Source organism: Phyllostomus discolor, chromosome 8 (genome assembly GCF_004126475.2).
Source record: "Phyllostomus discolor isolate MPI-MPIP mPhyDis1 chromosome 8, mPhyDis1.pri.v3, whole genome shotgun sequence".
Classification (NCBI taxonomy): domain Eukaryota; kingdom Metazoa; phylum Chordata; class Mammalia; order Chiroptera; family Phyllostomidae; genus Phyllostomus; species Phyllostomus discolor.
The window spans coordinates 21,018,088-21,045,913 of record NC_040910.2 but is presented as its reverse complement, the minus strand read 5'-3'; the positions used below and the strand labels follow the sequence as shown (position 1 = coordinate 21,045,913).

The window sequence follows — 27,826 nt, the reverse complement described above, 5'->3', positions numbered from 1 at the left end:
TATGAGAAACATCACATATTTAATGTAAAAGAATTTGAATTCAAGTACAAAAATTAAACAACACATGATTTCAACATTAAAAAACCATTAACAGTTATTACTCAAACTATACAGTGAGTATCAAAAACACAAATGAAGCATAACTATTAAAACCTTAAATACATTAACAGCAAAATTAGAATTTATTTCTATAACAAATAATTAACTAGAATATTTATAGTTATTTTCAAGGACCACAATGGTAAATTGTTTTTTCTCTAATACTGAATAAAATTTGCATCTTAATCATTTTGCCCTTCATTTCTTTCTACATAATAGTTGGATGCTTCTGGTTATGTAACTGTTCCAATCTCTAATACAGATAGTGATCCTTGGCAATCAAGTCCAGTGTAACCGTTGTCTGCAACGGTTGCAGTGCTTTACTATTGTGAAATGCTATGTAGCAAACTTATTATGCAAACATTTAACATAAACTACTGGGTTCTACAGCTCACTCAGGAATTAGAGGTATTTAAGGTTCCCAAAGTTTAAAAAGAATAGTAGTTATACCTTTATCAAGAGAAACCACAAAGTAACTTTTTTAACTTATCATTTTTACAAGTTCTACAACTTGGGTTATTCTGAATTATGGCTGATGTTCATTTTATTATGTTGAAATATATATTTATAATTTTAAAACCAAATGTGCAAACCCAATTCTAAAATAAAACAGTATTTTAATCAGCATGCTTTACAAAGAAACTTTCATACTCATGTTTACAGTATTTTCTTCAGAAGAATGAGGCCTGATTGGAGATATACAGTCGCTGTCCGACATGGCTGCCATTAGCAAGCGCTACTGTTGGTGACAAGGGATAGCTCGGATAAGAGTAAGGCCGTGAAGTGTAAGGAAGCACGCTGGGAATCCCAGAAGAGAGAGTAGCATTAACAGGGGAAAGACTATTTACTGAGCTGCGACGGAAACTGTAGTCTGCAAATAAATACATGAACAATTATGCTGCACATCTTTATGGATACAAATTTAATTCAAAGAGACAAAGCATTAAAACTATAATCACAGTTTAACATAATGTTCTAACACTCAAAGTCCTGATAATACTACATTGCTGGTAAAGACTGTGTCAGTATTCACCGGGGGGCAAATCTTGACAGTTTTATTAGTCAGTATTACGCCTGTATTCACTGACAATGCTTCAGAGATTTTACTAAAATGCATTGCTGAATATCTATTTCATGGATTTCTATTAATTGTTTTGTGTCTTTTTTTTATCACACAAAAGAAAACCTCTGATTTATCTTGCTCCACCATGAAGCTCCTTTTAAATTTGGTTCTGATGCTAAGGGGTAGTTCATGAAGAAAGGATAAAACAACAAATTCACATTTGCTTTTTTGGGGGAAACTGTATTAAGTATCAAACCAGCAGAAACATTCACTACTGGACTACAAAAACTAACTGCCCAATATTTCATTATTTAAAGATTAATGTAAACATTTATATAACTCAACACACCAATTTAATATTAGCATCCTACTGGTACCATAAAACAGTAAAATGAATCATCTTTATAAAATAAACTTCAAAAACCATTATCAACTGAGAGTATAGAAAAATTCAAAAATTAACCAAATTTTTAAAAAAACTATTACATTTGAAATATTACTGTTTCACAATAAACATTCATCTTATGCAGCAATAATTTCCTGCTGCTTCATTTATTGTAATGTTTATAGATGCATGTGAATATTAAAGACCAAATTTGTAAATCCCATGCTTTCCAAAAACTCAACTATGTTCTTTATTGTAGACTAAGCCACAGGGTGACAATAACTATAAAATGATCATTTTTAAAAGTAATGGTGTTTCTAAGAATGAATGAAAAGGAATAATGTCATCTAATGTACAGGTACGGTTTTTTCTATATTTTTCTGGAACTAAAACAAATGAGCATTAACTTAATGTTGTCATGGGACTTAATATGTGGCCAACAGGGATGGATCAACTGCAGAGTAAGCTCAAGCAACATCAGAAAGGACCTAGTTAAGAAAAGAAATGAAAAAAATAAAAATCAATTAAATTAAATTTAATTTCTAGCATTTTAAAACTCTAATAGAATAATTTTGTATTAGTTTTTGTGTTTTTATCAATGATAGGTACTACAGATTAATAAAAAGCAGTTTGTTCCAAGATGACATAAATACATTAAAAGCATCCAGTTCAAAATATTTTCAATATTTTAAAACTGGATAAGGAATTACTTTGATAACAAACTCGGAAACTCCAAGCATCACAGATGCTTCTCTTAAAGGATCCACTTTGCTGAAGGGTTATGGTATTAAAGGTTATGGTGTTAAATATACACAGAAAGTTAGTGCTCCTATTAATTCAAATGACTGCTTTACAAAAAGTTCTGGTTCTCTCCTCCTACACAAGATTACACCAATACAGTTGATTCCTTTTTAGACATGTGTCTGTGGCACTACTAGCACTTTCAAATTTCAACAATGTAGTCATAGACAGCGAGATTTAAAAGAACAGGGCTTCAAACAGTTACACTTCTGTAGGTGGGGGAATGCTTTTCAGAGAAATCACTTTTGCTCTGGGTTTATGTCCACTGAAGAATTACCGCAGCCTGTTCATGAAATGTGGATAGAAGAACTATCTTCGAGGAAGATTTCACAAAGGTAGTCAGATATCTGGCTAATGGCATAGTACTTAGGTCCCAAAATGGAGATTCCTATAGTACCATACTATAAGTCTTTAATTTAAAATATACTAATCAACTGTTGTATTCTCACATTTTAAGGAGACTAAATCAAAACACAAAATTAGAAATTGACACTTTGAATTTATTCATATGGGATAAATCAAAAGAAGTTGTTTCCCTAAATACTACAAAGATTAGAAAACAAAAAAGTTTCAGATGATTGTAAGATTTACAAGTACTTCATAAGGTTATGCAACCAACCCCACCACCCAGCACACCTCCTCCCTCTAACCAGAAGAGACTCTGCACCTGTTAGTGGTCACCCCCCATTCCCTCTCCCGAAGCCACAGCAGCCTCTGTATCTACAATATCTACAGATTTGGCTATGCTGGATTTTTTGCATAAATCGAGTCATAAAATTTATGTGGTCTTTAATATGTTTTATTTTTCTTTAGAGCGAGAGGAAGGAGGAAGGTGGTAGAAGAAGGTGGGGGAGAGAGGGGGTGAGAGGGAGAGAGAAAGAGAGAGGGAGAGAGAGAGAGATCAATTTGTTGTTGCCCCCATCGCGCATGTACTGTTTGAACCCTGCAGATGCCCTGACCAGGATGGAACCCATGATCTTGGCATAGTGGGACGATGCCCCAACTGAGCTAACCAGCCAGGGCCTTACGTGGTCTTCTTAAAACTGGTTTCTTTCTTTCTTTTTTTTTATTGGTTTCTTAACATAATGTTTTTCATGGTTCCTCCATGTTGTAGTATACCAGAACTTCTTTCCTTTTTATGTTCATTGTATATATGTATCACATTTTGTCAATGGTCACTTAGGTTGTTTCTACCTTTTGGCTAGTATAAATAATGCTGCTAAGAAATAATTTTACAAGATTTTGTGTGGACATATATTTTCAATCCTCTTAAGTATATACCTAGGAATGGAATTGTTGGCACTATATTTAGCTTTGTAAGGTACTACAAACTATTTTCCAAGGCAGCTTGCACCATTTTATACTCCCAGCACCAATCTATAAATGTAAAGCAGCTGATATTTTGACCTATGCAATACATTCCCCAGACCTTCGATACACATTTTAACCATTTCTTTAGATTTTTATGGGATATTAAATTTTTTAAAAACTGTTCTCATTTCACCATTTTATTATTTCAATTGCTAATATTGAAATAGCCATGATTGAAATAACTCAATTCCTTCACTGAACCATTAAGTTTTTTCATCTGCAAAACAAATGTTTTTTTAATAGCACTGTATATGTACCCAGAATGTAAAATACGGCTAAGTGCAAACACAGAGATAAAAAATAAATAAGTAAAAATAAACTTCTATATCAGAATATAAATAACATTATTTATTACTTTGTAATTTCCATCCCAGTACAGAAAATCAAAAGCTAAGTGTAAAGTAAAAGAAAGAGTTTTCAGAATTACTAGTTATTAAGCAACTTAAAACCTGGGAAATGTTTAAAAATCATTAACTAGAAATTTTTAAGTGATACTTCTAGGCTGAAATATGTTACTCATATCAAATTCACCTTTTAAAAAAATCTCAAAAAAAAAAAAAAAAACCCTTCCCTATGACAATTATTAGGGACAAAATTTTAAAAAGAATGTTTGTTCTCCACCTAACTTCTCCTGTCAGACAACTGACAACAAAGGGCAAGAAGGAGATATGAAATGCCCGATGTCTTTTTTCCCCTCTAAGACTAGGCCCCACACAGCAGCTTAGGTCAGTCTTTTTGTTTTAAGATGGTTTATAGACAGCTTTGAGTATTCTAATCTTACTAATGGATGGCTGGATAAGAAAGTTATTGTCTGTGACTGCTTCCTTATAAAGTTTGAGTTGGCTAATTCTCTTTTTATTACTGGAGTTAGATTTTTCAGATTCAATTTCAGAAAAACCTCATTTTGAGGTTTAAAAAAATGAGGTTTAAAAAAACCTCATTTTGAAAATTTTAACTAGTGTTTAAATTTACAATATATTATCCCACACAATTTTGAAAGAACAGTTGGGGTTTTACATTTTAACTGTGAAATTTTGATAGTGTACAATAATTACCATAAACATAAAATCTGTCAGACATCTGTATTTTTATTTTTAAGAAATTACAGCTACTTCATTTTAAATTATCTGAAGATTATAACTTAAACCTCTAAAAACAAAGGTTTGAAATTCTAAAAAATACAACTATAGTGACAGCAATCAGATCACTGGTTGCCTGGGAAAGACAGTAGAAGAAATGTGACATTAGAGGTGATGGAAATGTTTGTTTGCTGATTGTGGTATCATTTCACAAATACCTAAATCAAAACTGGTCAAAGTATAGACTTTAAATATGTGCATTTTATTGCATTTCTCTGAGTTAGTTTCAGTGTTTTCCAAACTACATCCCATATAATTATAAGTACCTCAAAAACAAGAATCCCTTAACAAAAAAATCTTGGGAAAAACTTAGGAAAGATGAGTTTACCGTAACAGTTAAACGGGTTGCCACTACAATTATTCAATATGCATTATGATTTCCCAAAGGGATTGTGCAGTTTTTCCAAAACTTTTTTGACCTTACAGACAGTTATTTCACTGAAGAACTTTATAAGTAAGTTTGGAAAAGACTTTTAATGGGAATAATATACAATATGGAAACTTTAAAAGCAAGACAAATTCTTGAAATATGCTAAACAAAGTGATTACAAACTCAGATGTCTTCAGAGGCCAAGATGCAACAAACAAACAAATGAAAAAGAGAACTCAGAGAACCAAATGGAAAATAGGTATCTAGCTATTGTACTGGAATTGAGCCTAGTTGCTTTCCTTCCAAAAAGCTGAAGAGAACAAACAAATCTAGAACTTTCAGTTTGCTACCTTTGGAGGCACAGAAAAGTAAAGGAACCTATTCAAGAATGCAGAACTAGGACATGGGTTGCTACCCACAGGACCATAACATTCTTTTTGCCTTCAAATACAAAAAGGAGTTCAAATAATCTTTACTCAAAATATAATCTATCTTTAACTTCCTACTAAAACTTATCCTTCTCAGTATCATGTTAAAAAACTAAACAGTGAATCCTCATAAATGTAACTTTTATTCTATATTGTACCAACAATAATTTTGGATTAATAAATTGGAAAAATTGAGTTTTATTTTCAGGTAAGTTTGAGAAATGCTAATCTATACACATAACATACCCATTCCAACTACATCTACTTTAAAACACAGTTTACCAACTTGCTGGTTTACAATGTGCACCACTAGTATGTTAAAAGTTTTGAGAAGACCTGAAATAATAAACTGTAACTTTTTAAAACTTTGCTTAACAAGTCTATGATTAATAAAACTATAATAATCAAAACACTCCACAAGATTTTACTGGAAATTTTTAGTTATTTCTCCTTATAACTACAGGAATATAATAATTTATAACTGGCTTTCTGAAAACTAAATATATCACCACTTAATATTCCTAAGAGACTTTTGCTTACCTGTTCACTTTCTCCAAATTCTTCTACATAGATCCAGGCTGAAGAGATTGTGTTCCCTGTCTGTAAGCAGTGAAGACAGAAAGAAATTGAGTCTTTAGACTGATGTTATCCCTATCTTGGCAGTGCATGGAACCCTTGATAACTTTAGTTAAAAACCTCTTGATCATAAATAGGAAAATAAATTTAAAGAAAAGGAAATACATGACAAATAGTTATCATTTCTGAAGCTACCATCTGCAAAGGTAAATGAAGACAACAGTATTTTGTTATCTGAATTAAAATTGAGTTAATACATTGTCAGAAAAAAAACCCATATCTTTCTATACAAATTACCAGTCCTTCTTAGTTGGTATTTCTAAAAAGGACTACTCTAAAAATAAAATAAAGACTTTAAAAGCAAATGAAATTACCCAGGTTCTGATAAGCAGATAGCCAAAGAAGCTTAGTGAATTTTAAAAATATTAACATCTTTTCCTTCTCTTAAAAAGACACAGAAGGACAAAATAACACTAAGTCTAAAAACACATTTTGCTTATTAACAGCTAAACTAATCTACTTAAAGCCTAATTTAACCATATATAGTACAACTCTGGACAGTCATCCATTTTAGTCACTTATCTCTTTATGCACCTTAAAGCTTTCTGGCAGAAATGTGTATCTAACTCTATGCCAAGAAACAGTGCCTAAAAAGTATGAACAAATAAAAATGGTTGATGATCTACATAAAACTATAAATTTTTAAATAGCCATCTTAAAGATTATAACTCAGTAGGAAAAAGTAATCACGGTATTTTCTGATTTTTACATGACCAACCCTCCCAGTGAGAACTTGAAAATGTAGACAATTATTATAAACGCAAAAATATCTATCTGAAAGCATTAAAAATGAGCAAGGCAGTGCAGAATAACGGGATCGAGATCTCAGTCAAAGGAGGAAACTCAGAGAAGTGGACACATGTTTTGGAGGAGCGTTTCCCCTAAAATAACTGGCAAATTCTGAAAGGGATCTTGGAGGCAAAAAAAGATAACGAGAGAGAGAAAAACTTCTGAGGAAGAGAAAGACAAAAATTGAAGAGGAGAAGCTACTGATGAGGCACGCCTGGAACCCTGAGTAAAACTGAACTTCAAGTAGACCAAATTTAAAGAAGAACAAATTCAACTCCAAATCTTGATTCTTGCCTGAATTAAGGTAATGAGGGATCGCCAGACACTTGAGTCACCTTTCTGAAGCAAAAATAAATCCTCTCTGAATAAATATATGCATGCTAGCTTTCAAATTATCTCTATATTTTTTTCATACACAGTATCTGTCATTCAATTAAAAATGTTACCTAAAACCAACAATATAACAATGAACAGTAACAATCTACAGAAAAATTAGAGTTTTCAAAACTTTATATTAAAATAACTATGTCTAATATGTTCAAGGAAATAAAAGACAATACTAGAAGTTTTGGAGGAAAAATGGATAATATTAAAAGGAAAAGTCAAATGAAATGCGAGAACTGAGAAATGAATCCAAAAAAATGGTTTTATAAGCATGTTAGGCACAGATGAAAAAAGAAGTCATGAATCAAAAACAGGTCTGAAGAAAATATGCAGACTAAACATACAAATAAAAAGTACAGAAAAAATATAATAGATATGAGGTACAGTAAAAAACTTCTAACATATGTGTAATTCGAGTACCACACAGAAAGGAGAGAGATAATGGGACAAAAGCAATATACAAAACCAAAATAACTTAGAACTTTCTAAAACACGTGAAAAATATTGATCCATAGATTTTAGAAATAGTGAAATTCCAATTAAGACAAAAAACTACGAAAAGTAACGTAAGTCCATCACAGTAACAGTTCTGAAAATCACACATTAAAAAGAAACTAAGAGTAGCAGAGGGCAAAAAAAGTTTGTGTTCAAAGGAGTAATAAGTAAATTACAGCTGACTACTCAATGGATACAATGGAAGCCAAAAGACAGAAAATGGAATATAACCTCAAAGCACTAAAGGAAAATAACTGCTTGTCTAGTAAAAAATATTGCATTAGCCCTAGCTGGGTGGCTCAGTTGATTGGAGCACTGTCCCAAAAGGTTGCAGGTTCAACAACTGGTCAAGGCACATGCCTAGGTTGTGGGTTTGATACCCACTCAGGGCATGCATGGGAAGCAACAGATCAATGTTTCTCTCTCTCTGAAATCAATAAATATATCCTTGGGTGAAGATTAAAAAAAACTGTTTCAAAAGGAAAAATAAATTAAAGACATATTCAGTCAAATTAAACTGAGGTAATTTATCATTTCCAAAGGAAATACAAGTGAATGTTCTTTGGGTAGAATAAAGAAACAATTGTAGTTGAAGCTTGGAAGTGTAGGAAAAATAAAAAGTAAAGGAAATAATAAATATGTAAATGGCAAATGAATACAAATGCATATTCACTAAAAACTATTATGATTAGATATGTGAGACTTAAAGATATAGGTTTAAAACATATGGAAATACCAACATACTATATAAATTGGAAGAAATAAGAGAAGTTAAAGTGTACTAAGGTCCCTGCATTTGTCTGGAATGTGATAAACACACTAATTAATATTAGGCTTCAATAAGTTACAAATGTATACTACAGTCTACAGTATAATAACTAAAAAAGAATGAAGACTTCATGACTAATACAGCTAAAAAAGGAAGAGAAAAATGGGCAAAGAAGAAATCTATCAAAAGAAGGCAAGAGCCCTGGCTGGGTGGTTCAGTTGGTTGGAGCATCATCCCGTATACCAAAAGGTTACAGGTTTGATTCTGGTCAGGGCACATACCTAGGTCGCAAGTTTGATCCCCAGTCAGGGTGCAAATGGGAAGCAACAATAGATGTTTCTTTCTCCCATTGATGTTTCTGCCCTCCTACCCCAAGCCCTCCTCTCTCTCTGAAATCAATAAACCTATCCTCAGATGAGAATTAAAAAAACAAGTCAAAAAAGGAGATAAGGAAAACAGAACAAGGAATAAAAAGCAAACAGCAAGATGAGACTTAATTCCAAGCATTATCAGTGAGTACACTAAATGCAAGGTGACCAAGCACTCAAAGGACAGACTTTCAACACAAACAAGTAACAGCAGCAACAACAAAAACTAACTATATACTGGGCTCATCTTAAGTCTGAGACACAGGAAAAGTAAAGTTTAAAAAAAGGAAAAAATATATAACATGCAAACTCTAACCAAAAGAAAACTTATGGAAATATGTTTTAATGCAGGAATGCATGACAGAGAATGACTCAGTATAATGATAAAAGGCGTATTTCACCAGAAAAATCTAACAACTTTAATTTCTAGGCACCTAATACATAACCTCAAAATATATAAAGCAAAAACTCACAAACCAGAAGAGGAAAACATAAATATATAATCATAGTGAGTGGTTTTCATAACCACCTCAGTAAGTAATAAACTTATCTAGTAAAAATTATGACAGATAAATAAATTTAAATATTAACAAACTTGACCTGAGATATATGTGTATGTATATATACAAACATATGTACACAATATACATACATATATATTTACATATACTTACATCCATAGTTTATGGGTTGAATTAGGTGCCCACAAAGATATGCTGAAATTCTAATGCTTAGTACCTCAAAATGTGACCTCATTTGGAAATAGAGTCACTGCAAATATCATTAATTAAGATTAGATCATAATGGAGTACAGTAGATCTTTCATCTAATGTGACTGGTACCCTCAAACGTGTGGAAAAACAGAGTACACCATGTGAAGACACAGAGACACCCAGGGAGAAGATAAGTATGTTACAACAAAGGCAGAGATGAGGGTAATGCATCCACAAGGCAAAGAACTCAGGACCACTGGCATCATCAGGAGCTGAAGAGCAAAGGAAGCCCTGGCCTGCACGGCTTGGTTGGGCATCATCCTATATACCAGGGGTATCAAAACTCATTTTCACTGGGGGCCACATCAGCCTTGCGGTTGCCTTCAAAGAGCCGAATGTAATTTCAACTCTTTAACAGCGGAGGAGTAGTTACACTTATACAGTACTAAAATTACATTCGGCCTTTTGAAGGCAACTGCTAGGCTGATGTGGCCCCCGTTGAAAATGAGTTTGACCCTCCCGCTGTATACCAAAAGGTCGCTGGTATGATTCCTGGTCAAGGCACATGCCTAGGTTGCAGATTTGGTCCCTGTTTGGGGCATGTGAGAGGCAAATGATTTATGTTTCTTTCCCTCTCTTCCCCCTCCCCAAAAATAAATAAAATCTTTAAAAAAGAGAGGTAAGGAAATTCTCCCCTACCAACTTCAGAAAGACTATGGCCCTGCCAACACCTTGAATTCTGACTGCCAGCCTCCAGAACTGTGGAAGAGTCCATTTCTGTTGTTTAAACCACCCGGTCTGTGTTACTTTGCCACAGCAACCCTAGAACTGTAATTAACAACTGCAAATAAATTCTTTTTAGGTAGGCATGGAGTATTTACTTTAATTGGCCCTTAAAAATCAAGAAGTATAAAATGATACATAATATACTTTCTGATCATAGTAAAATAAAACCAAATATATAACTACAAAAATCTATGTTCAAGAGGAAATCAAAATAAAATATTTTTAATAACAATAAATACATCAAAACATATATGATACAGATATAACCATATATAAGACAGAAATTTGTAGCCTGAAAAAATATATATTGCAATAAAAGGCTGAAAACTCTAAATTAAAATGCAATCAGAGAGATGTAAATTAAAACCATAATGAGATACCACTTCACACCTGTCGGAATGACTATCATAAACAAATCAACAAACAACAAGTGCTGGAGGGGTTGTGGAGTAAAGGGAACCCTAGTGCACTGTTGGTGGGAATGCAGACTGATGCAGCCACTGTGGAAAACAGTATGGAATTTCCTCAGAAAACTGAAAATGGAACTGCCTTTTGACCCAGCAATTCCACTCCTGGGAATATATCCTAAGAATCTCAAAACACCAATTCAAAAGAACCTACACATCCCAATGTTTGTAGCAGCATTATTTACAATAGTGAAGACATGGAAACAGCCCAAGTGCCCATCAATACATGAGTGGATAAAAAAGCTGTGGTACATTTACCCAGTGGAATATGATGTGGCCATAAAAAAGAAGGAACTCTTACCTTTTGTGACAGCATGGATGGATGGACCTGGAGATTATTACTCTAAGTGAAATAAGTCAGTGAGGGAAAGAGAAATACCATATAATCTCACTTATATGTGGAATCTAATGAACAAAATAAATAAAATAAACTGACGAACAAAATAGAAACAGAGACATGGCTACATGGAACAGACTGACGGCTGTCGGAGGGGTCAGGGACTGGATGAAAGAAGGTGAGTGGATTCACTGAACATATATGTATAACCCACCAGAGAGGAAAGGGGGATGGGGTCTGGATAGGATGGGCAAAAAGGGAGGAAATGGGGACATCTGTAATAGTGTCATATGTAACATATCTTATTATTGTAGACAATAATATCTACTTCAGATATTATCAAAACAATGTATTATATTCCCTGACCCATGTGGCTCAGTGCGCTGGACATCATCCCACAAAGCAAAAGGCCACTGGTTTGATTCCCAGTCAGGGCACAATGCCTGGGTTGCAGGTTCACCCCCTGGTCAAGGCATGTACAAGAGACAACTGATCAATGTTTCTCTTAACATCAAAGTTTCTCTCCCTCCCCTTCTTCCTCCTTTCCCCTCTCTCTAAAAATAGGTTAAATCGTTTTAAAAATAATGTATTATATAAAGGCATTTAGCATAGTACCTAACAGATAATTAAGTGTTCAAATAATATTTATTATTATTAGTAACTGGAAACTCCACTGTCTTGGCTTTGTTTTCTTAATACTATTCTTCAGTACTTGTACAGCACATTTTTAAGTATATGGCACTGTTGTGGGCCTTTTACACAATTTTAACTCATTAAATACATATAATTACCCTATGAAATACTGTTAACATTCCCGTTTTACAGATGAGGAAAGTAAAGTATAAGGGAGTTAAACTGCCAAGTAATAAAGCTGGAATGTGAACTGAGGAATGCTGAGATCAAATGTCATGCTCTTTATTCTATTCTGTTGTCTATGTGCTGTACTAAATTTAAAAGATTGAATCTCCCTCATCTCAAGTTAGGTCAGATCATCCAATTGTACATTCTTACAACACCCTGTACATCTCCCATGTTTATCAGAACTGTCTCCCTCAATAGAGGCTGTGCTCTACGAGGGCTACAACTGTGTCTGATTCGCTGCAGGGATGCTCAGGACTGTGTACAAAGCAGTGTTCAGTATTTGTTGAATTAACATATATACAGGGTGGGGAAAAAGTAGGATGACAACTGTTTATATGGAAAATAACACAAAAGTTAATAAATAATAATAATAATAAAAAAATAAACTCTGTGTTTTGTGTTCTCAAAACTGTAAACCTATTTTTGCCCCAAGCTGTATTAACAAGGATTAACAATCAGCCAGTGGTCACTCAATATACTGAAAATGAGAACAGAAAGGCTAAAGGAGTAAATAACAATAAACAAAAGCATTATGAGAATAACTTCCTTAAATCAAAGTTTTCAAAAAGTAACTTTTTCAGAGGACTTCAAAATAGCAAGACTAATATAATATACTCTCAGAGATGTAAGGAAGAAATTCTGAGTTCTAAGAGTCTAGTAAAGAATCTTTTCTTCTCCCATGCATTTATTTAACAAATAAATCATTTTCATAAAATATGAACTACTATATATATAAAAATCCATATAATAAAGGCCATTTTTATAGTTCAAATGTCACTTGCCAAAACATAAATAATGGCACACAAGAAGTAATATATCTTTAACCAAAAACCATACATTTAAGGAGCAAGAAAAACCCAGTATTTGTTAATATTCTGATGATTTAAATCTTCTGATTAGTTAAGAGACTAAAGGTTTTTATTTTGTTTTAAATCCCCATGGGAAGTTCACCATCCTTGGAGGTAATGCACTCCCAGGTCTTAGATAGAGGATGTATTACTCTAGGAGATGATTTATCCAAAATTAACTAACAAAGAATAGATTCTATATTTAATTTTAACCAAGAAGCCCAGAAGCAACTGACACGATAATTTTATAATTATTAAAAGTACAGATGATCACCTGAATAAATTTATCACAGTAAAACCCATTTTCTCAAACACCTTTTGTCTCAATTTACAATTCATTCACTAAAATATATTGCTATAACATAAGCAACCATTGTCTACTAAATATTAAATAGGAAGTAGAAATAAAAGCATAATGAGCTAAAGACTATGTACAACTTCTCACACAGATTTTACTGATTCTACCCCCCCCCAAAATAAGTAAACCACAGAGAGGAGAAAAATCAATATAACATTGGAATTCCTTTTAAGCCAAGTTAAAAAATATATTTAGGTGACACCATGTGGCAAAATTATGAATTGCTACTGATATCTAAGAATGGAATCTGGAGGCAAAATTTATTGTGGCATTGATTCAAAAGGGGAAATTTTATAAGCCATTATTTTCTAAAATGCTAAATGACAAAACCAGATAATTTATAAATAAAGCAGTAGCTACTGTTAAAACTACTGTATTAGAACAATATTTTAGGAATTAACCAAAGACACTAAGAAAATAGAGGACAGAGGATCAAGCATGACTAAACTAATGTATAAAAGTAAATGAAATCACATGATCATTTGGCCAGTTAATAACATAACTATGGAAAGCTATCAGTCAGATGATATGTTTCAATACACATCATTTTTCTGGATTCTCTGTTACAAAAAGAAAATTAATTTCAAAACTTTTAAGCAATTAAGTTGTTTTATAAAACCTTGGTTTTGACTGTACTGTAATGAACAAATCCAAGAAAGAACCATAAAGCAATTACTTGTTCATACAAATAGAACAGGTGACTGACTCTTTCCTTTTTTAAATCCAGTTGTTCTGCTGTGAAATAGACAGATGTAAGCTTTGAATTGTATAAAGTAAGAGATATTCAACTGATGAACAGTTAATTCATGCAAAAGCAACTCTTAATTTTGAACTATTTGAACTGAAGTATGTAACTTGAAAAAAATTTCAAGTGTTATTTTTGGTCCTTCATAAGACTTTTAACCATATTTAAACAAAATCATAATTTGGAAAGGTAAGAGAATTCTTTGAGGTCACCAAATAAAACCCTCATATTTTATATGTGAAGGCACTGAGGTTCACAAAGAGTAAACAATTCATTTGCCATTCCAAGGTCACAGTTTGTTGGTGGCTGAAACTGTAGGTTCATGTATTTCTATTTGATCACTCATCACTATACAAAATAAACTGCTTCTTTCACAGTACTAACTCCATACTAACTATGTTCTCTTAAGGCAAGTGTCAGTAAGATTAAAATTATGAGGAATACCACATGATGGTCTTTCAGAAAAAATATTTAAGTTTCAAGAGAAATAGAAATATATTTTCTTGAGTACTGGTCCCTAATGGAGAGTCAAAGACACATAGTTGAGTTAATGGAATTTTTGTTTTATCACTTGATCATGTGAAAACAAATTAAAGTATAAATGTTGATGCTCATACTTCTTATTTTATCTAAATGAATTTTAAAGCAAATTTAGCAAATTTGGTTAATATACCAGTTTGAAATACTATCATAAAAATTAAATCTGTAATTAACACTGGAAAAATTAACTTTCTAAAACTATCATTATTTTTATTCTACTTATTTATAATTAAAATTTTCATTATAATATATCACCATTATATATTTTATCTACCTGAAAAGAATCCTAAAATTATTCCTTAAATTAAAAAGGAAACTGAAGGTTTCTCTTTGTTGCAAAGCAATTTATTGGCAAATTTTTAAATTAAAATTTGATTTTTTTGTATTTCTGCCCATCAATCTGGAAATAATGATAGCTCATGAGAAGAAAAAGCACCTTACTTTTCACATTAAAACTACTCAGAATAGTATACCTTCACCCTGCTGTGTTATTTCCTAACTTTCAGCTAAGTTATAAGTGATAACAGGAATCAAACCCTAATTTAAATATTAAAGAAACAGAAAAAATACTGTGGTTGTCATGCTTAGAATATATATACTAATATTGTACCACTCAATGACCAGAAAAAATTACAGATTCTAATAATGTACAAAGCCAAATATGAGAAGCAATTTGCAAGTTGGCTACAAAATGAATATTGAAAAGAGAAAGTACAGAACATATTAAAAAGATGAATATTCACACATAAAATGGTCCGCACAAATCAAAATAAATTCATCTAGAAAAAAATTTCCTTGCTCAGAAGAAAAACAAGTAATATCAACATAGCTGTAACTAAAAAAATACTTGCAAAGTTTTAAAAAGCAGAACTGATGAAATTTCAATGAACTAAAGTCCACTTCCTTTCAATTTCTAATTCTTAAAGTCTGGCTGAAATCACCAAAGCAAACATTATACAGAATTACTGCCATTAACTCACCACCAGGCTGTTTTTCTAAGTGTTTATGCTGTGTCCCTTTCTGGTCGTCTTCTGGATCAAGTCCTCTCAGGATTTACAACTCAGATCAGGTGGGAGGTGTGCCCTTCCTCTGTACTCCCAAAATAACCTATGCACAGAGTTTGTGCTTGCCTTCTTCTGTAGACCATGAATCCATAAAAGCAAAAACAATGTTTTATTTATCTTTAGCTCCAGATTGCTTAGGAAAGTATACTTAGCACAGGAGAGGCATTCAAAAAGGATTTGTTCTTAATTAAACTTCATCATTCATGGCCAAAACAAAAGAATACTCAGATGAAATTAAATCAATGGCACAGGCTTGTTTGTGGCAGAGGTTCTTCACCCCTGTCTTAAAGCTTTAGGTGGTCATCAAAGTAAAAAAAACTCCTACTTCATCAGTATTACAAATACAGAAACAAGAAAATAAATGCCTTGCCTGCAATTAGTTGTTAATAACTGATTTAGCCAGATGAATTATCAACACGTACTGAGGCAACCTCCCTCCTTCCAGTAAGTATTCTCCAGGACTTTCTTCTTCAAAACCATTAACTCTCCAGAACTTTTCTTTATCTCCTTGACTTTGCTCACTCCACTCCTGGATGGCAAAGAACCCTCCAGGAAAAAGCAGTGGCAGTATTGGAAAGCAGTGGCAATACTGGAAGGCCCAGATTCAAAACAGAGGCAAAGATTTATGAAAAGCAGGAGTATTCACAGTGACAGTCTAACCTATTACTAAAGATACAAAATTATGAAACAGAAAAGTCTTATTTAACAAGATGATACTGATGACCCAAGATGTCTCCACACATCAAATATTTGGTATAAAACTATCTATTTCCTATGCCCCAACTCTGTATTCCACCCACTAAATCCAATGAGTATCATCCCACTTATTACAAGTTCCAAAATATAACTAGGTAACACAGAATTTCTTATCATATTGGTTGACGTTAGAGAGGTTATTCTCTGATGTTATGAAGATGAAAATAGTCCCTAAACTTAAAGTAAAAAAAAAGATGAGCGTTCAATTTTGGCATTAACCCCAGCTTTTCTTCTATTTAGGGACATTTTGCTTAAAATAGAGCTCACTTTAAATGGGAACCAAAACCTAAAATATTTTAAGAATTGATTTTAAGGGACCATATCCCAAGAACCTCTGGGATTCTGTAAGAGTACTAAATGGTCACCAGAAGTAAACTCCTTATTTCTAGCACTCATTTAGATGCCTTTTACCCCTTAAAAAACTTTCTATTTTCCTTATAACACCAATGATAGTTGTTTAACTAAATGAAGTCTAGTTTTCCTCTTTTATTTCTCAAACTTGAAAAACAGGCATGGTAATGCCAAAAGTACATTCTTAAAGAGCTCTGAAATAAAAAGATAAATGAGTTTATATCACCTATAACAGTCAAAGATCATCAGGGTAAGACTGGATAATCCTCAAAATAGCATCAAACTGAAAGGATTAATAGAAGCATATTAAAGCAATCTTTTTAAAATTACTACACCCAAGGAGATCAACTTAAGATGGTAGTTAAATTCACTATCTAGGAAATCATATTCAAATTCTTTAAGAATAGAAAGCCAGTCATTATTTAATATTGGGTTGGCCAAAAAGTTCTTTGGTTTTTCCACAAGGTGGCTCTAGTAGTGCTTGGTTGTCTTTAACCTCATTCAAAAAAATTTTTAGACTATACTGTGACAGCAGTCATATCAGCGTGCATTTAAAAAAAAAACTTATCAAAACTGGTGAATTTTTGTGTAACCATTTTAATATAGAAGATAGAAGAAAATATATGACATTTTCAGCATATTATGCTTTATTATTTGAAGAAAGATAAAAATGCAACTGAAACACACAAAAAAGATTTGTGCAGCATATGGAGAAGGTGCTGCGACTGATCGAACATGTCAAAAGTGGTTTGTGAAGTTCCTTAGTACTATTAACATTTTGGTCAAATAACTTTGTTATTTTGACCAAATGCTTCTTTGTTGTGGGGTTATCTTATGCATTGAAGATGTTTAGCAGCACCACTGGATTTTACCCACTAGAAGCCAATAGTGGGAGATAGCCAACATACTCAAAATATCCAAACCAATAAAGTTATTGGTGAAAATGAAAAGCGACTTTTATTTTACAGGAAAAAACTAAGTGGGACTTTTTAGCCAACCCAATACTTAATGAACTTCATTTGAGGGACTCCAGTAACAAACCAGTCACAACCTCTCAAGGTCTCAGAAAAGTCCAAGGCTTGAAACATGTCAATATTTAGCAGGGTATGAACAACAAATATAACACCCCCTCCCCTCGAAGAACACACTAGTATCACCATAAGCTCCACGCTGAACCTTCTAGTGAAGCTGTTCAAACTTTATCTAAAGAAACTCCATGTAAAAACACATCAACCTCACCCTGGCTGGTGTAGCTCAGTGGATTGAGCACAGGCTGCGAACCAAAGTGACGCAGGTTTGATTCCCAGTCAGGGCACATGCCTGGGTTGCAGGCCATGGCCCCCAGCAACCGCACATTGATGTTTCTCTCTCTCTCTCTCTCTCTCCCTCCCTTCCCTCTCTAAAAATAAATAAATAAATAAATAAATCTTAAAAAAATGTTTCTTAAAAAAACAAACAAACAAACAAACAAAAAACACATCAACCTTTTAAAGTCCAGAGGCTCCAGTATTAAGAGAAGGAAAAAGCCAGGTCATTGCCACAACAGTAACTCTATCCTTAACCTGCCATGTGGCAACATGTAATCTGGCTGTCTACAGCACCTGTCATTATTCAAATAGCCTCTGAAAGTCTGACATTCATTTGCCAATCAAAACTTCCGACACCCTGATCTCTGACTATTCCATATTCCACATCCCTGAATTCCCTCCTTCTCCTCAGCTGCCTCTAACTCAACCTTCACTCATATTTCTAGACAAATGCACTAAGGATTCTTCTGTTCCTATCTGTAGACAAGGTCTTATTAGGTCTGTGTACTGCACCTAAACAAGACTTTGACTTGTATTGGATCTTAGATCTTTTCTCTGATAGTGGATAGAAACTGAGAAAATACATAAAACACAAATTGTTCAATATTTTATTATAAGCAGCTTTAATATAAGGCTGATACAATCTGAAGTAGATGACTACAGAGCAAATTGCCTGCGCCCTCTAACAACTTCATTTATTGAAGTTAATTTTACCCCTAATTAACATAATCTAGTTGAAAATACATACCTAAATAGGGGTTTTCTTTGGGAACTAAAAGCTATAATAAGTTAACTATTGCCTTAATACTCAAGTAAAAAAAATTGATATTAAATTAAAAGCTGATGAAAAACCTCTGGTTTCATATAACATCTGATATTCTTTATGGGATAACCAAATGAGCAAACTATGTCTAAATTGAAAATATGACATGCAATAAATGAAGAAGACTATGTTTTAAGAACCTTGGAACTTTAAGCTAAACTTGTAAAGGAAATGAATGAGGGTAGAAATAAAATATATTTCAGCATAACCATGTTGGATCAGACACAAGTATCCTTGGAAAATCTTGTTTAGCAACTAATTATCAATATCCATGCCAAAAGAATAATTTGATCCATTTTTCTCTAAGAACCCTAATATGAATTATTTGCTACCCATCTAATTTTATATTGTCTTTATTTTTAAAAACTGGAAGGATCCTATTATGTACATTAATAGAAATCATGCCCAATATTTATTAACTTAAATGACTATGAAACTACCAAATATTTCCAAAGTAATAATTAATGACACTACTGAAAAGTTTCTTTGAAGGGGAGATCTCCAAATCAGAATCTTCTAAAACTATTCATAATATTATGGGAGTGGCTATTACAGACAAGCAAATCTACACAATATGTAAAAATTACTTTCCCTTTTGGCAATGTTTCTTTTTTGACTAACTTCTCTTAACAAATTTAAGGATACCAATTTTAAATAGATTTAAGCTTCAGTAGTATGGTTCTGCAAACATTTAACAAATCAAATTTAAATTAAGTTTGACAATTACAATAAAAAATTATAATCCTTAGCTGGTGACCTTTCCTTTTTATTATTGTTTTTCAAGAAACCACTATTCTGCTAATTATTATTATTTGGGGCACAAAGTCATCACCAACTGAAATATACAGCTGCATTTAGAAAGTAGACAAACTGGTGGGAAGGGGGTACCTAACAAAACAGTAAAAAACAGGAAGTAGGAAAACGCCAGAGTGATATTACATCTCTTCCTTTATAATGCAAAATATCTGGCCCAAAGCCTTTGTTTATCCCTCAAAATTCAGGGGTGTCCAACCTTTTGGCATCTCTGGGCCACCCTGGAAGAAGAGCTGTCTTGGGCCACACATTAAATACACACATACTAGCGAAAATGAAAAAAAAAATCTCAATGTTTTAAGTAAATTTACGATTTTGTGTTGGGCCGCATTCATGGCCATCCTGGGCCGCAGGTTACGGGATTGGACAACCCTGCTACAGAAACTTACTTTTTTTAAAGCATGAAATTTAAAGAGAAAATGGTCATAGACATCTTTTAATGATGCTTTTTGTCTTTCATGAGTAACAATGACAAATTTCCAGATTGGTGAGCACAAGGCTGTGAACATGCCCCACCTGAAATGGCTCTGATTTCACAACTTCCCACCCCCACCAGGTAGGCTTCACCAAAGATGCCGGCACTTCTAAACTGGTGTAAGCCACAAATCCTATAACTTATATACAATAGAAATTATTATTTCAAAGGAGAACAAGTCATTACCAAACAATAAACTAATGAAACAGGATCATGAGCTCTGAAGTAAATGTTTAAAAAAGCTAAACAGTTAAGTCTCCACAGGAGAAATGTCTCAACAAAATTTACCACAAATTCTTAAAACTGAAGTAAAATATATGTTAAATACTCACCACTAATGTTGAATTTGAAATAAATTTATAATCTATAATAATAGTTCATATTCTGCAACATTATTTAGAGTAGTTTCAAACTTACCCAAATGAAGTAACGTAAACTGAGCCGCCAGTTCCTTTGCATCTTCTAGCGTGGTGCAGAGTTTGTCTGGCATGAAGTAACTCTGGGCTCCATTTGCAATAGCAGGAATAACAATTTTATACACCAAGAGTACTTTCCCATCTTGACTTGTTGTTGAATATAAATAATATTCTGGTGGTGCCCAATTATTTTTGTTGCAGTAATAATCCAAGTGCATTACTGCAGAATTGAAATGATTTGATTTTAAAGAATACATACTAATTGGAGTGAGCTTTGTTCCAGGGAAAAATGGATAAGTGCATCTATCAATTTCAGGGGGGCCTGGGCTATGCTGACCATTGAGACGAGCTGGAAGAGCTGGTTGCTTGCCTAGAGTTTTTGGATGGCTCTCCTCTTTGTTAGCAAACACAATCAAGTTTTCAGAATTGGGGCTAATCTGACCATTAAGATGCTGTTTCCAGGTGTTTTCTTTATTTACTGGTTTTGCCAGGGTTACCTCAATACTTGCTCCATCAATACACTTCCCATTCATAACAGACATAGCAGCCACTGCATCTTCTCGGTTGAAAAAGTGAACAAAAGCATAATCTCTAAGTTTCTTTACTCTTTCAACTGCACCAGGTTTGAATTTATTGAATTCTGCTTTAATTGTTTCCTCTGCAGTTGAGATCATTAAATTTCTAACATAGAGAACTTTAACTCTTTGCATGGTTTCCTCATCAACCTCTTTCTCTGGGTCAGCCCAATCTACTTGAATGGTATGGCCCCACAGTTGGAAGGTTCCTGTAAAAAAAAAAAATTAATCTGTAAACAATCAAAACAAAAGTATTGTTAAGTAAAACTGTTTCTCCAAAGAAGCACAAACTCAAATACATACCAACATATTTGGTTACGCATTAGTTTTCTACTCACACAAAAATTTACTAAGGCAAACCTAACCAGAACTTCTGGTGAAATTAATTTTAACAGTCAACAAAACAAATATGTTTCAAAGACAGATGTTTACTAGAAAAAATAGGCATTGTCTTTTGATTTTTTTATCAAATACAGTTAACTCAATATAAGTGTATCATTCAGTTTTCAATAAATTATTACAAATGACACATTTTACAGAAACAATTTATTGTTTTTTAGAATCACTTGATTTACTGTACTTCTTAATCCTTATTCCTCTTTAAGGGCACTATGTATTTTCATAATATTGGTCTATGAGATACTGTCATCTTTTCATATTTATAATGAAGGGAATATAGAAAAATAACCTTCACAAGAATAGGCTTACCTGGAATTAGTTTTCTCCGGGCCATAGCGGCAGCTCTGTGAGATTCATATTCAACAAATGCAAAACCACGATTTTTAGTCTTATCAGTTGCACTTGGATAAACAATGACATCTACAACTCCTTCTGTAACTTTCTTCATTTCATCCAAAATTTCTTCTTTCTTCTTTTCCTTGGGAATAGCGCCAATAAATAATCTGCAATTATCCAAGCTTACACACACACCAATAAACTTCCCTGGTCGAATCTCATAATTATTAAGAATTCTGATGGCTAACTGGGCTTCTTCTTTTGTAGTGTACATCACAAAAGCATAACCTCGATTTTCACCACTAAATTCCATCATAAGTCGAAATTCATATATCTTCCCAGCTCTTTCAAATACAGGAACTAACTCATCTTCATACATATCACGAGGTATTTTTCCTACAAAAACTTCACAGCCTCTAGGTGGAGGTGGACCTTCCCAACCTGAAAGACAAAAATGAATAAATACAGATAAATTCTAATAAGTTACTCATATTTACTATTTAATCATTCATTCATTACATACATGTACTATGAGCCTTCTTTCTGTCATGCACTATTCTAGATGCTGGAGGATACAATAGTGAGCAAAACAGAAACCCTTTCCCTCATGATGCATATAGCAATATAGAAAGGAGACAATGAGTGGTTAAGTGCTCCACAGAAGGCTTGATACTTTTGGTAGTCAAGTAAATCTTCCCTGCAAACAAAAAGTTTAAGCAGACATCTGAATGAAATGAGGCAATGAGCCTTGAGGATATGTATCTATCAGGAAGCAGCAGCAAGTGCGTTGTATGTTAGAACAACTCAGAGCACTGAGGCCTGCATGGCTAACATGTACTTGAGGGAGGGGTAAAGTGGTAAGTAATGTGGCCATCAATGTAGTTAGAGGATGAGATTTCATTTTAAGTCTGATTGAAAGTTAATTGAAGGGTTTTGAGCAAGGAAACTGCACTAGCTATTGCAGAAAACCAAAACATTCTACTTACCTGTTTGCATCCAGTAGAGACATCCACCTCTCTCACTGTTCTTTCAAATTCCTCCTACCTCTCCTTTATTAACAAGAATACCCTTTTCCCCAATGACCCAATCCTGACTTCTAAACCAACCCAACCTCTTTCTCAACTGCTCCTTAAACCAAGAACAGCATTGAAAAATGTGAGGGTAAAACATGCAACACATTATGAAACCTACCTCTTTTCCCTAACATTAAAAATGACTGCTAAGGTCTTAAAGCACTTATATAAAGATCAGAGCTAGTGTTTGGGATACTTGTGGAGAAATACACATAATATATTGTAAATGACTTCACTGAAGATTTAATTTTTTTTGCTGTTTTTACATAAACAAATCCACACCTGGAGGAGGGCCACCAAATTTCCTTTGCCCATTTTCTTGAACCATGTTGTAACCAGTCTTTTCCATCAAAGCAAGTAATGCTGCTTCATTCTGAGTCCCAGTTCGGACTTTACTGCATCCATTTGTTCCGTCTATATTTTCTTCATTCATGGTTGCAGTTCCTAAAACAAAGTATAAAAACAGTGATTATGACATGGACAATCAGGAATCTATGAAGCATTTCTTCGGGTTGCAAGAAATCAAGGATAGTCGTGGTCGCTACATCTGGTAATTACTGCAGTCCTATCCCCAAAGTTTTCTACAATGAAAGCTGGAAACTTCTTTTAATGTCAATTAATCAGTACCTTTATTAGACTTAAGCTAAATACAAGGGAAGTGAAAGTAGAAAAAAAACAGTAACAAAAGCAAGAGTGGTAAACAGAAGTAAGTGAAAGAGTTGGAAAAGAAAGCAAGAGTAACATAATAAAAATATTGCTGTCAGTGATCACCGTGAATCTATACAGCCCAAGGTTTAAATTATTTTGTCATATAAAACCTTTAGCTTTAAATGAATACTAACTCCATCTTCATTAATTAAGAGCATATTAATAAGTTAATGAAGTTATAATTTTTCAAACTTGTACTGTCTTTCAAAATAGAAACTGTATTAATGAAAGAGATAAGTACAATTTTAGCAAAATGTAAATGAAAATCATTTATCTAAAGAAATTTTTGTTTGCCCTGGCTGGTGTAGCTCAGTGGATTGAGCACGGGCTGCGAACCAAAGTGTTGCAGGTTCGATTCCCAGTCAGGGCACATGCCTAGGTTGCAGGCCATGGCTCCCAACAACCACACATTGATGTTTCTCTCAATCTCTCTCCCCCTCCCCTAATAAATAAATAAAATCTTAATCTTTAAAAAAACATAAAATATAAAAAAAAGAAATTTGTGTCGCTCAAACTACTTAAATTGAAACTCAATCTTCTGAATTACTATAAAAATTTATAAAGTTGTGAAAATAAACACTTCATAAGTTTTACTATAATTTTTAAGAACTGAAAAAAACATTTTCTAAGGTATAAGAATACTTATAAAAAGTACATTAGATCTTTATGACATTCCATACCAAATTACATGGTATTAAAACACAGATATGTTAGTTCAGTCGTTGTTGAATATGGTGCTCTGAGACCATGGTTGCCAGGTCAATGGAGATTTTTTTATGGGTAACTCATTTTGGTGAGACTGCGCTACAGCAACATGGTTGGAAAATGAAAAGAATTACTCAAAAGTATAATGATATGTAAGTTTAACACTCCAAAACAAGAGAGTATAGATGGATCAGTTCAATTCCATTTTAAGTTATTTTTATTAAAGAATGAGAACACATGTTTATTCCTGTAAGTAAAACATATATACATAAATTTTAGTACCAGGTGTTTCACAACCTTTAGTAATAATACTATGGGGGAAAGGTTTAAAGTAAAAAATATTTTAGAAATTGAACTATTTTATGAAATAACTGCATCTAATATTTTTTAAATACTGCTTTGAAAACAAAAGTGTAATGCTCTTTCAACTCAAAATAAAGATATAAAGAACCAAAATTCTTGCACACCAGGACAAAATAGAACTATTCCTTACATAGTTGTCTATAATCTGTCATCTGAAATCTGTTAAAATATGAACATAGAGATCATATTTTCTTCCCTCTTTTTCTTGCTTTTTACCAATCATCAGGTAGTAAAATAAGATGGGAAGCACCCAGCATTACTTTGAAAATCTAAGCAGGTTTTTCGCCAATTATTTGATATGATCAGTACCTTTAAACCAACAAACCCTTCCTAAATCAACATGTCTATTTCCTAACACCAAAAATGACACCATTAAAAATGAAGCTTAATTTCAGTCCATAAATTAGGCATAATCTTAAAATTCTAGCCTCATAATATACCCAGGGATACATATGTTTATATTTCAAATATTCATATCTGTAATAATCTTTGGCAATAATGTTGAAGTCCAATATTCCACCTTCTTAAGTGAAAACTGGCAATTAAAGCAGTGCCTAAGCAGAAACTAAGGCAACACTAGTGTTTCGTTATTGCAGCACTAATAGCCATCTTCATGTTTATAATGGCACACAGTTGCAAACAAACTAATTTTAAAATTGAATGTTTTAAATGTGTACCCTGGGAAGGAATCTATCCTTAGAGTCCTTGAGGTGCTTTAATTCTGAAAGGCTCCAAATGGAAATTTGTCCAAGCTCTCACCTATACATCGTAGTAATTCTTGAAATGAAAATATCTCCCCATTACTTAAACAAGTAGAATTCTACCGACATGCAAGTGTTATTTATATGTTAGTATTATACATGCAACATATTCTTTTTGGTTCTAATGTCACCCTCCAACACAAAGCGGGGCAAATTTGTACGAGAAGCCAAGTCCACCTCCTGCCGATAGACCCTCTCTATTAGCCTCATTAGAGTCACATATATTATAAAAGCTACGGAGTATTTATCAAGAATGTGAGCGCTTAAACAGACTTCAATATTAGCTAAACTAAATGAATATAATTGGTGCCCAAAATAAATCCAGGGACTTCAAAACGACCTCGGAAGTAATATCAATGCCAAGATTAAAGCCGAGGTTCACATTCAGTGGTCCTTTTGGTGTCCCAAAGAAAATATTTTACGAATTAGTAACTCAAACTGCCTGATGTTAGCAACCAAAGATGGTACTGCTGGCTGTCCAGATGAATAGTGGAGTCCGATATCTTTCCCGTTGGTCAGTGCGCGGCCTTGCTTGGTTCAAAACCCAACAAAAAAATGAAAGAGAGAGTCCAAGGCAGAAAAAGTTCGATGCTCATCCGCAGTTAGAACTAAATGAAACCCACAACGTGATTACCAAATCTCACCCAGCAGGCAAGACGCCCCGGGCGTCGTCCCCTACGTGCGGGCAGGACAACGGCAGTCCAGGGACAGGAAGGTAAAAGTGGGGGTGGGGGTACTGACCTGCGCTGGTCGACGGGAAAGGCTAAGAAAAGAACATGGAGGGCAACAGGTGGGAAGCTGCCGGAAGGCGGCGGGGGAGAGCGGAAGTGAGAAGGGGAGAGGGCAGCGCGCTGTGGAGCGGAAGGAGCTGTCGAAGGGCCCCGACGACCAGACAGGGAGCCGGGGGCCAGAGGGCCGGGACCACGGGGCGCGAATGGCAGACGGCAGGAGCTGCCTCACCGCTCACTGCTCGACGGAGCGGGAGAATAAGGAAGGCGAGCTGCGCAGACACCGCCCCCAGCGGGGAGTGGGTCTTAACCGCGAACTTGGCTTGCGTGACTAAAGACCAGGCTTTGGCGGGCCTGGAGGCGGGGTCTCCGGTCGTTAGGAGCGGTTTGGCAGCGCCCCCACGGTCCCCATCCCTTCCTCACCCCTTTGGGTCTTCAAATGTTGGTCCTAAATCCCTGGGACCAACGACCACAAACGGCCGCCACCGTTTAGAGGACGTGTCGGTCGGAGCCGGGGTCGCCGCACGGGGGAGGGGAGCCCACCAAGTGCAGCTCGCGCCGTCCTCGCGCCTACACACAGCTCCCAGGGAGCGCTGCGTGCGCTGCTATAAACAGCCCCATGCGGGGTGGCGCCTGGGCCAATCAGTGACCAGCTCCGAGAAGGAGCTAGGGCGAGTGGGCGGGACTGTGGTGTAAATCTGAGGAAGGCTCTCGGGAGGCGAGTAAAAGTGCTTTGAGTGACAGTTACTTTAGCCAATTGGAGGGAGGAGAGCAATTTTTGAAGGATGAGTAGGCATTCAGTGATACAAGATTATTCTTCGTGTTCTGTTAAGGTGTTTGAAAACAGGGCTGTGATCCGTTGGACCAACTTCTCTTAGGGGAAAATATAGGTGTGTCATAAAAATTTTTTTCTTGTGTGATGTTTTCAAGTTTTAAACTGTTGGTTTTACCCTGAACAACCATATGTCTTAACTATGGACCTTTTTAATTAAGGACTTGGGTTTGGGTGGGTGGAGGAATAAGGCCAAAAGGCTGATTTGCAAGCACGTACTAAACTATAAAGGGCAGTACTTTAATCATAGGCCGACTCTACCTCTAATCAGTCTGTAGAGAGATTTGGCTGTGAGGGAGCTGAAGAACCGGGTTCTGTCCTTGACCAAAACCAACTTGAACAGATACGGTTGTGTGGCATTCTGCACATGTACTGTGAATTTTGCTTGTAATTTTAAAGATAAAGCTCAGGCTTAAATGGCAGACAGAGGAAAAAATGTCTTTAGGAACCAACTCTGTAGATGCATAGACTTACAGAATATTAAAACTGGAAAGAACCTAGATCACTTAGCTTCTCCTCTAACATGTGAGGAATTTGATGTCCAAAATAATCCACTGGGTTACACACACAGTGACACAGGCCTCCTAAT

The 27,826-nt window shown here is 34.5% G+C and overlaps 1 protein-coding gene across 2 annotated transcripts; it reads right to left on the bottom strand.

The window, feature by feature from the left end:
* Nucleotides 1-27,012, bottom strand: RBM46 (RNA binding motif protein 46). 2 transcript variants are annotated; one of them, XM_028521926.2, is made up of 6 exons: nucleotides 26,829-27,012; nucleotides 23,423-23,584; nucleotides 22,041-22,508; nucleotides 20,759-21,541; nucleotides 6,197-6,256; nucleotides 1-2,035 (listed from the first exon to the last, which is right to left on the bottom strand). In XM_028521926.2, the coding sequence occupies exons 2-5, from the start codon at nucleotides 23,571-23,573 to the stop codon at nucleotides 6,201-6,203; spliced, it is 1,458 nt and encodes a 485-aa protein (XP_028377727.1). In that variant the 5' UTR covers nucleotides 23,574-23,584; nucleotides 26,829-27,012; the 3' UTR covers nucleotides 1-2,035; nucleotides 6,197-6,200. The 2 variants fall into 2 exon arrangements, with proteins under 2 accessions (XP_028377727.1, XP_035887820.1); XM_036031927.1 differs by having other exon boundaries at nucleotides 895-970.
* Between the last annotated feature and the right edge of the window lie 814 nt (nucleotides 27,013-27,826).

What these genes read in the sequence shown, in the direction of transcription:
- RBM46 (XM_028521926.2), bottom strand. Translation starts at nt 23,573, where the DNA reads ATGAATGAAGAAAATATAGACGGAACAAATGGATGCAGTAAAGTCCGA. An exon ending in ATTTGGTGGCCCTCCTCCAG is followed by an intron (nt 22,509 to 23,422) that starts GTGTGGATTTGT and finishes TTTGTCTTTCAG; the next exon opens with GTTGGGAAGGTCCACCTCCA. An exon ending in GTTTACGTTACTTCATTTGG is followed by an intron (nt 6,257 to 20,758) that starts GTAAGTTTGAAA and finishes CACTGCTTACAG; the next exon opens with ACAGGGAACACAATCTCTTC.